The sequence below is a fragment of the Geospiza fortis genome, unplaced genomic scaffold (assembly GCF_000277835.1).
Source record: "Geospiza fortis unplaced genomic scaffold, GeoFor_1.0 scaffold113, whole genome shotgun sequence".
Classification (NCBI taxonomy): domain Eukaryota; kingdom Metazoa; phylum Chordata; class Aves; order Passeriformes; family Thraupidae; genus Geospiza; species Geospiza fortis.
The window spans coordinates 1,918,245-1,933,601 of NW_005054429.1; the positions used below are offsets into that span (position 1 = coordinate 1,918,245).

Genomic DNA, 15,357 nt, shown 5'->3' on the forward strand with positions numbered 1-15,357 from the left:
TGCTGCCCTGGTTGGGCTCTTTGTTTTCCTCTATGGATTATTTACAATGGATTCCAGCCAAGTAAGGTAAAATTTTATTTAATAATATGTAACAGCCTATTGTTAATTAAGAAGAGTCTGGCACAACTTAGATTGCTGTACTTTTAAATGTTTTGCCGATATGGTAATAATGTAAGAATAGCCTAAATAGAATATTGGGTCTTTGAGTCAAGTATTTACACTTTGTACATTTGTTTTGCATCAAGGCAAATGCGGCACATGTGTACTGCTGGCAGTGGCCATTCTTATCACTGCATTGCAGTGATTCCCACTAAGGAAAAACAGACCAGTCTGTAAGGACCAGTGCTCATGTTGCAGATACCGCAGTAGTTGTTGATCTAATTAAGGCGAATGGGTGAAAAACTAGCCGTATTCCCTCATTACCTCCATCTTCATGTAACTTCCAGAGTGTAGTACAGTTACTAAACTTCAACTTTTGCCTATGTTTTTTTTAGTTCTCCATTAATATTGGCAAACTTGGACTCTAACAAAGTTCTTATCGGTGTCAATGTAACTTGCAGCCAGGAGACTCAGCTTCAGGGAGATTGCAACCACATAAAATGAACCAAGTTTTCAAGTTTCCCACTTTTGTGATTTTGCTCTGGGAAGGGTTCTATGTCAATTTAGATGTTGTGATGAGGGTGCTCAAGTGCTGACTGTACTTCTGGGAACTCTCTGAGGATCCACTGTACTGCAAAGTATTCCATTAGCTGTTATCAGACAGTATCAGTGTCTGTTCTTACAATTGCAGCTGTTGCTCCAAGCAGTTTGGGTGCTTAGGCTCTATATATACTTGGAGTCCGATTTCGTAGAAAATGTTGTTTCTCTGGCTTTGAGGAAGACCATATTCAAGTTTTATCTAAGGAGTTTTCTTTAACTTCTGTTTCACAGTGAGTTATTATATTCTACAGTGCTGTAATGAACACTTTTTTTAAGCTTGCTTTGTACAGCAAAATCCTGAGAAATGGTACTAGTTCAAGCCACGTTAAATACAGTTAAATGCAATAAACTTAACAGCCAGGAAATGATGCTATCTTTAAGATACTGTATTAGAATCGTTTTTCATCATAAGTGTCTTCAAAATGCAGTGGATCTAAAGTCTAGGATCAGCCTGTTCTTAGAGCACAGGGACCACAGTTGTTGAACTGTCAGTCTTGTATTTGTCACATGTACAATGGCACAGTTCCAACAAAGGGGGAACAAGGGGCCATAATCTACTATTATCAAGGTATAGCTTAGTATTTCTTCCGTGTGGAAGAGAAAGGTGTGTCATTGGCAACTCCCTGAGAGAAAGAACAAAATTTCTAATAATTTAATTCTTTCAAACTGTAAGCTATTATGTGCTTTTATATCATAGAATATCCTGGGTTTGAAGGGATTCACAAGGATCATTGAAGTTCAGCTCCTGGGGCTGCGTAGGACTGCCCCAACAATCCCAATCTCACCATGTGCCTGAGATCATTCTTTTTGACCTCTGTCAATCTTGGTATTGTGACCACTTTCCTGGGGAATCTGTTCCAGTTCCCAGCTGCCCTGTGATTGAAAAGCCTTTTTCTAACATCTAACCTACAGCTCCTCTGACGCAGCTTCATGCGTTCTCTCTGGTCCTGTCACTGGTCACCAGAAGGAGAGGAAGCTGTTAGATTCCAGCTGCCAGACTGCTGTGAGATTTCCCCTCAGTCTCCTATTTACCAGGCTGAACAAGCCAAGTGATTTCAGGTGCTCCTCATATGGCTTCCCCTTTAGGCCCTTCACCATCTTTGTGGCCCTCTTTTGGACACTCTCTTAAGAGCTTTATATCTTTGTTATATTGTGGCTCCCAAAACTGCACACCATATTCGAGGTGAGGCTGCACCAGCACAGAATAGAACAGGACAATCATCTCCTGTGTGTCATATGCTTCTCACAGGAAGACTTGCAGGTATGGCTCAATTTTAACAGAAAAATGCAGCTATCTTCCTTGCTGAAGGTTGCAGGGCGTTGTAAATGAGCACAGAGGTAGGCTAGCTTTTGAGGGTTTCTGTCCTTAGTTTTTTCCCATGGCTGCTGCTTAGTAGCTGCAGAGAAAACACAAAGCACATTTGAGTGTGTTCCTGTGGGGCTGGTTCTGTTGGGTCTCATCCTGAGGTACCTCAGTGTCATGCTGCGCTACACAGAGTGCCAGTGTACCCCAGGCCTCTGTGCTCTGTGTGAGAAACAAGAGACTCAAAGTTAGGTAAACCCTCATATAAGCCCTGTATGTCTACAAGGGAAAGTGAATATTCATATATTTATTGTAGCTATTGTAGCCAGTGTTAATTTCACAATGCTGTCAGAGGATGGATTATGGCAGAAGTCCTAAACATGTGCTCTGTGGCAGCCCCACATCTGTAATCTGGATGTGTTAATTCTGTGGAGAAGGTGCTGCCTGCCTTTGATTGTGTGAATTTGTGCAGTCCCTCTGGTCAGTCATGGCACAGCACTCTCCTGTCAGTGCATTGCTACAACTGTGTTAGTAAGAGCAGCTGTGAAATGTGTGACTCAAGCTGTTTATGCCTGGCATGATAAAATATATGTAGATGTTTTCTGCATCATCTTGTGTACTTAGGCAATTCTAAAAGCCACTGTTAACAGATATTGTTGTCATATCCTTGCCGTATTTTTTTTACTTAGCCTGGAAGATGTAAGTAAGAATTAGAGAGAAATTTTGTACCTAGAGCAGACAGGAGTCATCCATTAGCAGGTAGATGGACTGCACACCTGTTCTTATTCTTGCTGTAGTCTGGGATTGAGAGATTATTTATCTGGTGTTTCTGCATTCTTTTAAAGAAAATTCTAGATAAGCATCTGTAAGAGTATTAAAATCTATCATTTGATTTTAAGCACTTCAGCTGCCACCATACACAAATGCAGTGTTCAACAGCAATCTGGAAGAAACAGAATTGCATATGTTACCTTAAAAAATCTGAACACAGGAAACCCAATGGAAATTAGAAATTGAAACACAATGTTAGGGCATTATGGCAATGTCAGAACTGGCATGTTGCCTCAGATTCAATATTTTCTGCTGAACACTGTTTTGTGTGAAACAGGTTTATAATGCCTGATATGAGGAATCCATGGCTGTTAGGAAGTGTTGATTGAAGTATGATAAATTCATTCAAAAGCCCCATTTTTTTATCTGTCCTGTGTACTACAAAATCTGAACTTAACAGATGATAAAATCAGTTTTGCAGAAGGATACTTTCCTCGGTGATGTGCCTTCACCTCTCAGGTGAAGGAAGCTGCCATCAGCCTACCTCTAGTGGCTGCAGAGGAAATGATCATTTTCTTTTTTTTTCCAGATAGCCAGCACAGTTTCAGTAGAGAAGTAATAAGCAAATACAGGAGTACGTACTGCCATAGAACGAAACATTGCTTACCATCCACAGGTTTTATGCAGCAGTTATTTAAAGATGATGCAGAATGATGTGACATCTAAGAATTAGTTTGTCTTGTTTATGACTTGTCCAAGTGCCTGCCTCTGCTCCATGCTCAGGGTCTGCTAGCAGTTGGCTCTATATATCTATATCTAAACATGATATAAATATATGCTGCATATGAGATATATATATGTATTTATCAGCCTATGTCAGGAGCCCATCTCAGCACAGGGCCATGAGTCTCTGCCCCCTGTGTATAAGAAGATTCTCTCTATAGTTCATCTCTCTGGCTGCCATGGGCAAGTTGGAAATGGAGAAGGAAGGGTACCACCAAAAGGGAGCAAATATCCCCCTCTCATACTGACTTTTGCCTCTTGTCATGGTGTCTCTCTTCTTTGCTCAATTACATACAAATGATGTAATTTGATTGAGATCAGTGTAGATGTACCACTGTTGTTTCTCCTCTGAATGTTTGGTATCTTACAATAATTTAGAAAAATAGGCTGTAAATGCATTTGAAGGGTATTGAGCAATTTTTTGTTTCTCTGTTTGAGATATTTGGGAGAGAGCTTGCTAGGGTGAGAAGTGTAACATGATGCCCAGAAATATTGTATGCTGCTCTATGGCCCATAGTGTTCAGGTTCCTGATATGGGATTAGGCATTCCAGGCCAAATATTCACTTTTATTTTATTTGCCCAGGTTTGTGGTACACGCACTGTTGACAAACAGAGAATATAAATGGCATAAGTCAGAAAACCTTGTGAATGCTAGAACTGTTTTTATAACCTTTATTTTCCTCTCTCATACTAAAGCAAAGAGATCTGCGAGGCAAATGAAACCATTATGTGCCCTATGTGTGAACGCAACTGCACGCTACAAAAACTCAACGAAAGCTGCATATATGCCAAGGTAATTATTGTGTTATTGTAATCAAGATGATTGTGGTTGTAAAATGGCTGCCCTTCTTTCTGCCAAGCATCCTAAAAAGCATGTTGTTTACAGATGTTGTTTTCAGCCTTTGTAATACATCTTTCTAATAAGGGAGTGCTCTGAAGTTATCTGAGGTTTTTCTAAAATTCCTTTCTGTGAGCATTTTCTTATTAATAAATTCGTATTATTTTCATCAACTTATTAATTACTCTGTGAGGACTTCATAATTAAATGACTTTTTGTAACGTTTTTCCTACTTTCCTCTGTAACTATCTTGTTACTCTGTCTCTTTTGCTTACTTTTTATTTGAATTTTTGCTCCTAATTTGCTCTGTCAAACTAATGCAAAGATTTTATACAATTAAGTATTTTGCTACAAGAAGCTATTCTTCAAACTTAAATAATCACGCCAGAAATTGCAAAATACCTAGGTAGAAGAACAAAATGGAATCAAGAGACAGTAAGTGTGTAGATGGAGAAAAATGAAGAGGTTTTTTAGCTCATAAAAACCTTAAAATAGAAATGGTTGAGATTAAGTTTGACCTACCATATGACAAGAATTCTGGATGAAATGTTAGTCTGTCTGGACATAGACAAAACAGCTCAGGGTCTGTGAAACAAAATGACTGGTGATGCATGAAGTAGTAGTCTGGAACAGCAGATTTCAAATTATACTGGAAGTCAGAGTGTGACACTGACAAACCTTGGTAGAAGAAACATGCTAGTAGAACTACTTACGAGAAAGCTTAGCTTTTGGCTTCTGATGCCAGTTATGTACTCTGGGACTATTTGGGGCAAAAGATGAGGTGGCAGTATTATTTTTTCCTCATGTGCTTATTTTTCAATTCAGGTTACACATTTGTTTGATAATGGAGGGACTGTCTTCTTTGCAATTTTCATGGCAATTTGGGGTAAGTACATTTTTTCCTGTTTTTTTTTTTTTTTTTTTAATTTTTAGTTCACCTGACCCTTTTATATGATTACTTGACAAAGGAGATTATAGCTCTGGATAAAAGTTAAAGAAGGATTATGATTTTGCCACACAAACTAATTTATTTTCATTAACTTATATTTCTATGCTAGTAGTGGCTAACACCTTTTATGTAAATGTATGTATATAAACACCTAATGTAATGATTTTCTTTAGGGTCCTAAATGTCCTTAAGCCTGAATTTTATATTATTTAGGCCAAAGTCCTTTTAGAGGAGGACATGTGGGTTGTGTTACTGATTTTGAGCCAATATCAAAATCACATCTTGTAGAGGATTCTTACAGGATAAACAAGAATGGTTTTATGGGAGCTAATCAGAGGAAAGTATAGGAAAGGTTTGAGGTTAAATACTTAGTGCAGTTAAGGTATTTCCATTTCCATTCTCAGTCTGAATCTCTTGTTATGTTCCCACTGCCATCGCACACATTGTGTTGTGCAGCTCAAAGCCAAGCAGGGGCACATCCACAGAGGATACTGCTGAGCAGGAGTTACCAAAAACAGTCCTACCTCTCAGTGTAATAGTGCCATAAAAGACAGATTTAATGGGCCCAGCATTAAATCCTCAGTAGAATTAGCTTTCACTGCAGCTAAGAGGATTTTGCTGCTGGGAAATAGGGAAGAACAACAGAACCAGAGATAATTGGTTCTACCAATGAACATGTTTGTCTGTGTAAACACTGAGAAAATGACACTAGTTCACATACACAGAGCTGTCTACATTCGAGCCAGAGTTTCACAGTTTTGAATGCAATGGTACACAACAGCTTTATTTATGTAATGTGCAAGTGTTAATGACTCTAACTTAAAGTAAGAACAAATGTCACAAATTTTGAGGCTGGCATGGTAAAAGCAAGTAACAATGTACAAACAGCAGCAAGACATCACATAGTTACGTGTAGAACAGAAGCGCATCCCCATACATGCAAAAATTATGATTAGGTTGTTAAAAATTAGCATGCTATAACTAAAGGGCACCCTTCAATTAATTTCTTCATTCATACTTCTTCACTTACTGCTAATCTTGCTATTACTGTCTTCCAATTAATAATTATTACTTTGAAAAATTCCTAAAATACAGTGCATTTAATTATATAGTTAGCAGTGCAGACAACAGAGGTAGCTTCTTAGCATCTCTTCATCTCTAAGTTCTCCTTCGAGAGAGCTCTTTCCATTTTCCTCTGAGGCCAAGATTCAAGTGTGAGGAGGAATTTGCTTGTATGACACTGCTTTACCACAGGAAAGATGGTATTATATTGGCTAAGGAAGGTGAAAGCTGAGCATTACATATTTTTTCATTTCAAGCAGAGTGATATTCTCATGTAATATAGGTGAATCTGTCTCAGATTTTCAGTCTGCTACCAAACATGCTGCATACTATGTTAGAAATCAGGTCCTGGTATTGATGGGACATAATGCTGTTTTTATGACTGAACTCAAAAAAAAAGGCAAAATTGCATATATGGGCTGAAATCTTTTATATTTAAAATAAATACCTGTTTTGCTCATATTCAGTTTGACTGACATAGTTTTTCTCTGGGGTGTATGGGCATGTAATTTACTCACATATTGAATAAAACCTCATGGCATCATTCACAGACAGTGGGATAATTCCATTCTTTCAGTGTGATCCACAGTTTCCACACTAATTAAAGTGTTTTAACAGAGCATAATAACCAAAACATATCCCTCATGGGTAGTTTTCTCTGCACTTTTTGTTCATTCTGTGCCTCTACAATTATTTCTTTTACATATTGTTTCTTTCTATTTAGACACGTCTGGCAACTGCAAGCAGATAATTGCTTTATGTTGCCATAATTTTACTCTGTAGCTGAACTGGACCATACTTTTTGGGATACCTATATATGTATCAGAGATAATTCCTTTCCTCTCTTGTTAAGTATTTCTTCTATCTAATCTGTACTGACACATTTTAAATAATTTCTACAGATCTAGCCTGCTATTCAAACAACAGATCTGTTTGACAGAGGAATAGAAGCTTGTCATCTTTTTCCCATTGATACTGATAGTAAATCAGTGTAATCTAGTATAGGTTAGGTGTAGCTCATTTTACTCAGTAATTCCATTCTCCCCAGCAAACTTCAAGTAATCCAAGTAAACCTAATCAATCTTGGCATATTTATTCACTGAAGAAGGTACAGATGTAAATTTGGGAAAATAATGACCTGAGTAATTTTTCAGATAGAAATTATGTTAGGATGGAATAGATTAACTTCAAAGTAGTGAAGTTGAGGATGTTTTTTTGTATTGATACTAAAATATCATTGTAATCCTAGTCAAATTTTTCTGTTACATTGTTGACCAAAGTTACAGAGAGCAGAATCTTACTTGGGTGCTATTTTTCTGTGTTATTTCTAAGAAAGCAAGTATAATATCCTTCCAGGAAAAACAGAGGCTGATCATTTAATTACAAATTAGAGGAGTGATGCTCTGCTACTGAACCCTGCCTGATGTGTATTGGTGTGTCTTCTGATTTTTCCTTACTTTTCAAGACATTGTTTGCACAGTAATGGCTGTAAGGTAGCAATGGCCAGGTTGTTTTGGGAAAAATGAAAGGGGTGTAGATAACAGGCAAGAATATCATCTGAAGGAAGCATTGCAGTGAAGGGTGGGATGGTGTGATGTCAGCCATTGGAATGCCATCAGATGGGCACCCTGCATTGTCTTCCTCTGTCTTGTCTGCTGTGAGGCACCTCTGACTCTTATCATATGGTTCAAGAGAGTTGTCTTAGTGAAGAACTGAAGGAATAACATAATAATTTTTCTTATATATGGCTTGGAAGACTTGAATCACTATCTGTTGGGTTTATCACTATCTGCTGAATCACTACCTCATGGTTTAATTCAGCAGTCCCTCACATGTATCACATGTAAGTCCAGTTAACTGCTTTTTGACACAGGGGAGAAAAAGAGATGAGGGCCCTGATTCATTATTTCTGAAGATGACTCATATCCTTCTAGCAACACCCATTCAGCACTCCCATGGGTGGTCAGCTTTCAAAGCTGCTTCCTAATCTGATGTTCTGGCAGCTTTCAGCTCTTGCTTTTAAGCTGGAAAGGGCATATTGCCAAAATTTATATTGATTTTATTTTCTATGAGAAAAAAGGTGTGTTTGGCCTCTCAGTAATTGTTTAACTATTTAAAAATAAGATACAGATGTTTGGACTGTGATTACACTTCAATACACATTTTTACGTACTCATGGAGAAGACAAAAGCAGTCATCTTTTTAAACCTCTTAAAAATGTTTTTACTTCTGAAAACAGGTGTAGCTTCATCCCTAATTTTGTAACTGACATTGGTTGACTAAAGAGTCAAGTTTTTTTCAGTTAATCAGGGTTTGGGAGAGCTTTTGAGCTATAGTTTTAAACTTGCCCACAATTCTTTGAACTGGTTCACTGATACTAGATACGATTTTCCTGATATTTCAGAACTTAAAGAAATAACTTGTGAGGAGGAGATACAGAGTTAAGAGGCATATTGGTTAAGCTAAAATTTTTAAATAATAAATTATGTCAGTTGAAAGCTAGTTTGGCTGGAGTCAATGATATCCTAATAATTCAGTAAGATGAGGCAATTTAAGCAGCCCTGTGCAGAAATAAAAAACACTTATGCAAAACACTTGTACTGGTCCTTACCTGGGTCACTCCTTGTGTCAGCATAGGAGGTTTTCTGTGGGAAATAGGAATTTTCTGTGGGAAAATGACTCAGGCCTCTTTGTAGCACATATAAAATATCCAACCAGGCCAATTAATACAGATCCCAAAATGCCTCCTGCAGAGATGCCAGCTATTAATACTTCTTTGTTGTTTTTGTCTGTGAGAAAAAGAAACAAAGATGAAACAGTTGAATGGGAATAATAAATCTATAAAACCAGTGAGTGAGACTTTTCAGCAAGGGTCTGAAACACCTTGCAAGCTATAAGTAAACCACTCTTTCTGCAGAAACTTTCTGCCTTTGTAAATGAAAAACAGACATCTCCATCCTTGAAGTTTGGGGGAATAATGGGGATTTAGGAAAAATAAAAAAGCAGCTAAATGAGTTTTTAATAAAATAAAAAAGTTTCGGGTTTAATTACTGAATCCACAACTATTCTTTAATTAAAGAAAAAAACCAGTAACCATTCTTTGACTGCAATTATTTGTAAATGTTTAGGACAGCAGTTAAAATTGCAGCCTCTGAATTTCAGTTTCTATATGTGCAAAGTTAAAAATTCAGTAATGCTTCATGCACCTGTTCAATTAGCAGAATAAATGCATTTCTTCAAGATTTTCCCTCAAATTTCATAAAATTTTTCTTCAAGATACTCAGTTTTTCTTGGAAGTGAACGTGCTCTCCAACTCTCATTCCTTTTCAATTGCTGTTAGCTAAAAATCAGGTGCCTTGTAATTGTTAGCTATGTATTAACGATGATGGGAAACATGAAAGTCTGATGATCCTTCAGTTCTTAGTACAAACTGTACTTTCAGTCCTGTGTTAAAAGCTTGAAAGCTAATTAATGCAAAAAATTACTGTGCCTTCTAATCTTTTCTTTTCCTGAAGACTTGATTCAGAATAGCAGGATAGAAGTGTGCAATGACAATTTCATGTTCCATTGTTTTCCCACGCATACTTAACTTGGTAATTAAATGCACAATGAGTAATTCCTTTGGAACTGTTTTTAAGAAGTCATCTTTAGTGACAAAAATTTCTGAAGTTGATGTGCTGTATATTTTAAGTCTAATTTCTACACATCTGCTTTGGAGGTCCATTTCAGTGAAAACAGGCAATATCTGTCACTAAGTTCTCCCACTCTGGGAAGTGTTAAATAATTAATTAAAGTGTAAATAATTTGAAAAGTACATGCTTTATTTTGGGTGAGCTTTAATTTTAGTTTGTACTAGGTGACTTGTAAGTTCACATGTCTCATAAAACCTCCAGTTCAATTAAAACAGAAGGTTTTATTTCAGCGTTATAATTTTATTAAACCACTTGGATTTTAGTTAGATGCTTACCTTCATTGGCATCTTTTGCTGATGCAGTAGGATGGTTGCTGGAATTATGATTTAGCTTTGTTGTCTTCTGAATGGGGTTGAAATTTGGGATAGGACTGTCCTACTTCACCATGGGTAATGTGAGAATGACACTGATGGGGAATAACATGGTGGGTTTGACTGAAGAGTTATCACTGGGAACACTAAAGCCCCAGGGGTGGCATGGATGACTGTGGAATGACTCAGTGTCACTGTGGAAGGAGATGTAGCTCAGCACTTCTGGTCATTTCAGAAAAGTCACCTGTTGTTCTAAATGTTGCTAAAGACATTCTGTGGATATTTGTGGCTGAGTTATTCCATGTTTTTGACATATTTGAAGAGAAGGTGGTGCCATCAGAGGGCCTCAGGGTTCTGCTTTTTACCTCACTGATAATTTCTGTTCTTTTCACTACATTCTCTTTGACATTGGCAGCTACTGGTGGAGCATGACTTGTGGTAGAAGAACTTACTGTGGTAGTCATATGCAGAACAAATCTCTGTGAAGTTAGTTGCACTGGAGACTGATGGGTTTTTGTAATGGAACTATTTCCTTTACTTGTTTCTTTTACTTCTCCAGCCTCAGTATTGCTTCTTTTCCATTGCAGTCTTACAAGCAGAAAAATGAGAGTCATTCCACAGGAGGGTTGCATGGTGTTGAGTTCAAAGTTTATTTTACAGAGAACCAGCAAGAAATTAACTTTTTAAATAGTTTTATTTAACCAAACCAAGTTACTCAGTGAAGACCCAAATAAGTTGGTAAAATAAGTTAGTGTTATACAATAGAAATCTCACTGGTTTATCACATGTTGATGCTGGAAATGTTATGTCCCTAAGTGCTAATGACATAAGAATCACCTAAAATAATACTGATGATCAACAAAATTGATCTCATCTTGATCAATATCAATTGCAATATTGATCTCAGTGTGCTGATGGCGATGTTGTAGGATAGCTCATACGGCTGGAATGCAGCAAGTAAAATTACAACCATGGTATTCAGGTGAGGTCACATTAGCCTCTTTAGGGATCTCTTGGAAAAGTCCCATGGGAACTCGCCCTGCAGGGAAGAGGCGTCTAAGAAGGCTGGTTGATATTCAAGGAACACTTTCTCCAGGCTCGAGAATGATGAATCCCATTGAGAAAGGAATCAGGCAAAGCAGTCAAAAGACCTGTGTGAATAAATAAAGAATTCCTGTCAAGCATGAGCAGGAAATACACAGGAGATTGAAGCAGGGTCAGGTCACTTGGAACACATATAAAGGTGATCAGAGCAAGTAGAAATGAAACAAGGAAGGCCAAGGCCCATCTGGAATTGAATCTGGGCAAGGATTTAATTGTGAAGGACAACAAGAAAGGCTTATCCATAACAAAAGGAAAACTAAGGATCATGTGGCCCATTACTAAGTGGAGGGAGGCCCTTGTAGCTGAAGACACAGAAGAAGCAGAGCTACTGAGCATCTTCTTTGCATTGGTCTTCCCTGACATGACCAGCCCCAGGAATCTCTGTCCCAGCTGCCCAGGGTAAATGAAGGTCAGTTTCCTTGCTCAAGCATGATTGGGTGAGACAACACTTAGACAAACTTGACATCCACAAGTACGTGGGCCTTGACGGGATGCATCCACAAGTGCTGAAAGAGTTGGCAAACACATAGCTAGGCTGTTCACAAACATCTTTGAAAGGTCTTGGTGATCAGGAGAGGTGCCCAAATGCTGAAAGGAAGCAAATGTCATCCCAATCTTCAAGTGAAAGAAGGAGGAGCCAGGAAACTACTTAACAATCAGCCTCACCTCAATCCCAGAGAACTGTGATCATTGGCACAGGGTCTGGCTGGAGGCCTGTCACTGCTGGTGTACCCCAAGGTTCAATACTGGTCCCAGTATTGTATAACTTACTCATCAATGACTTGGATCAAGGGGCAGATGCCCCCTCAGCATGCTTGCTGATGACATAAAGATGGGAGAAATGGCCCCAGAGTGCTGTGCATCCCTTCAGAGGGACCTCGAGAGGCTGGAGAGATGGACAGAGAAGAACTGTGTCAAATTCAACAGAGGCAAGTGCAGGATCCTGCACCTGGGGAGGAACAAGCCCATGCACCAGCACAAGCTGACCTGCTGGGCAGCAGCTCTGTGGAAAAGGAGCAGGAGGTCCTGGTGGATAACAAATTGTCCATGGGCCAGCAGTGTGCCCTGTGGGCAAGGAGGCCAGTGGGATCCTGGAGTGCATTAGGGAGAACAGTAGGTCGAGGGGGGTGATCTGCCCCTCTGCTCAGCCCTGGTGAGGCACATCTGGAGTGCCTGGTGAGGCACATCTGGAGCGCTGTATCCTGCTCAGTGCTCCTCGTGTCAAGAAAGACAAGGAGCTCCTGGAGTTGTTGAAAGGCTGAGGGAGCTGGGCCTGTTCAGCCTTGAGGAGAGATGACAGAGGGGATCTAATCAATATATCTGGGTATCTGAAGGGGGCATGTTAAGAGGATGGAGCCAGTATCTGCTCAGTGCCAAACAACAGGACAAGATGCAATGAGCAGAACCTAATGCAAATTTTCACCAGAATGTGAGGAAGAACTTCTCTCCTGCTTGCTCTGGAAGAGGTTGCTCAGAGAGGTTGTGGAGTCTCCCTCATTGGAGATATTCAAGAACTGCCTGGATGCAGTCATGTGCCATATGCTCTTGGATGACCCTCCTTGAGCAGGTAGGTTAGACTAGATGATCCACTCCCTTCCAGTCTTACCCATTTCACATTTAGTGATTCTGGAACAAAAGCTTCATTTCATAAGAAAATTCCACGGTTCTATAAATAGACCTCATACTCAGAAGGGAATAAATCAAAACCACGTTGATAATTCAAATCCACGTTGCTATGGAGTGAGGTCATGAAACATATATGGATGGTGTTCACAAGGCAATGTTTTCAGGGCAGACAGCAATTCTAAGAGCATGCTAAAGATTTATGCTGCCTCGTGAAGAATTAGAATTTTTACAATTAACCTGGAAAGTTGGTGGATAATGTTTTGTGGCCTTGAGCAGTCTTACAAGCAGAGTGAGTGTCATATGAACACTGCCAGGAGCAAATTGAAAACTAAATCAGTCCAGAGGTTATGAATGAGGCTGAATTTGTGTGCAAACTTCTTTTGCAGTACAAAACTGGAAACTGTGTATTAGGCATTAATTTTTCAAATGTTAAATTGAGAAGAATGAGAAAACCGCACCTTGAAGTCACACGATTGTAGTAGATCTGCTGTTCAGCATATGTTGTTCAGTGAGATTTTGGTGAGGGGTATTTTCTCTATATATGAAACAGACTGGGATGATCCAGTTTTTAACTCCCACACATGAGCTCTCATATGACAGCACAGTAAATTCTATAATTAGTTATTCTTCAGCATCATTAATTATTTGGATGTCCATGTATGTGGGTATTTCACCACCTGAATGAAGGAGATTTATACCTGAAAAAAGTAACTTATTTCTTTTGTCTTCAAGCCTCTGCTACTTTCTTATGCTTTTTCCTATGCGTGATTTTTTTAGAGGGTTTGTGTTTTGTTGTTTTTCTTTTTGGTTTTTTTTTTAGATTTTTTGTTTGTTTTGTTTTGGGCAGGGGGCAGAGAGAATAAGGGCTGGTTTTCTGGTTTTATTAATTTGTTCATTTGGGTTTTTTAATTGAGTGTGTATTATCCCCAGCTTAGCTTCTTTGTATGCAAGACTGGTAAGAGCACTGTGAAGAGTATATATTATATAAATTATACGTAATAATGTGGATATAGGTATAATATATATAATGCGATAACTAATTATGTATCAGATATGTATAGAAACCCAGAAATATATTAAACATGGTACAGAAATATAGATAAAGGTAGGAATATGTGATCATCCTGTTTATTTTGAGTTAGAAATCCTTCTTCTGAGCAGTTGGCTTTCAAGAAGGAAGCAAATTTTCTTACTTCCTATTTGAGTTCATTGTTTTTCAAGGAACAATTGGACAATTCTGTGTGTTGTCAGGAGTCACACCCTAAACAAGGTGTCTTATCCTCAGTGGCAGACTACAGTGTTTTGGAAATTTGGAGTTATTTATTAGGTGTAATTATCTTATCCAAACCCCTAAGTACATGGAAAATCTGATTATGATCTCACACCTAGATTAGAAATAATTGTTGCTAAAGAATTATTCTAGTAGCAAGACTCCTACAGTATAAAACTGGTATAGCTGGGAAAGAAGTGAGGTTCTTATTTGAACTGAATAAAAGGAGATAGTTCTTGGCTTTTTATTAATAGATATTATTGTGTATGTGTTTCCCTGTTTCTTCAAGAGAAGATTCTATGTGTTGAATAAAATGAAAAGCAAAATGATGAATTTAAAGGGATGGCAGTGTCTCATGTTGACAGGTACCTATTTTTGTACAGCTACTGCGGACAGCAAAATATGTTTCTTAGATAGACATTGTTAAGTACTGTTTTAAATTTAACAGGGATTATCCTGAAGCTACTTAGAGTTTTCAGATTCTATGAGGAAAACTGCCAGAAGCTGGCTAGTGATATGTTACATTGCTGATTTTCTTAAGATCTGCATGGCCCTTTTTCCCCCCATAGTTAAAGTACAGTTGTTTTCCACAGCAACAGTCTTTCTGGAGTTTTGGAAAAGACGGAGAGCTGTATTGACTTATGATTGGGACCTCATAGACTGGGAAGATGAAGAGGTAAGAAGAAACAGAAGTTTACGTGTAAACCATGCTATCAGCATGGGTAAAGTCTCAGTATCAATCCATATTGTGTGTCAGTCATCTGAGTTGGTCATTCAGATCATATTTGTATTTATAGCACTAGTTGCAGAATACAAAGGTATGCTTGCGGTTGTACAAGGATACTTTGCTTTTTGCAACTAACATTATAATTCCTAATATAATTGTACATTTATTAAGAGTATCCTTGGAAAAACTGAGTGCAAATACTTCCCATACAGAGGACAGTA

General features: G+C 38.3%; 1 protein-coding gene across 1 annotated transcript in view; it reads left to right on the forward strand.

The window, feature by feature from the left end:
* ANO3 (anoctamin 3) overlaps positions 1 to 15,357 on the forward strand; it is a 112,072-nt gene that overhangs the window by 80,316 nt on the left and 16,399 nt on the right. The window contains 4 exon segments of the mRNA XM_031061879.1: positions 1 to 66; positions 4,254 to 4,350; positions 5,221 to 5,281; positions 15,003 to 15,085. The exon segment at positions 1 to 66 is cut by the window's left edge and continues 8 nt beyond it. Coding sequence (XP_030917739.1) covers positions 1 to 66; positions 4,254 to 4,350; positions 5,221 to 5,281; positions 15,003 to 15,085 — 307 coding nt within the window.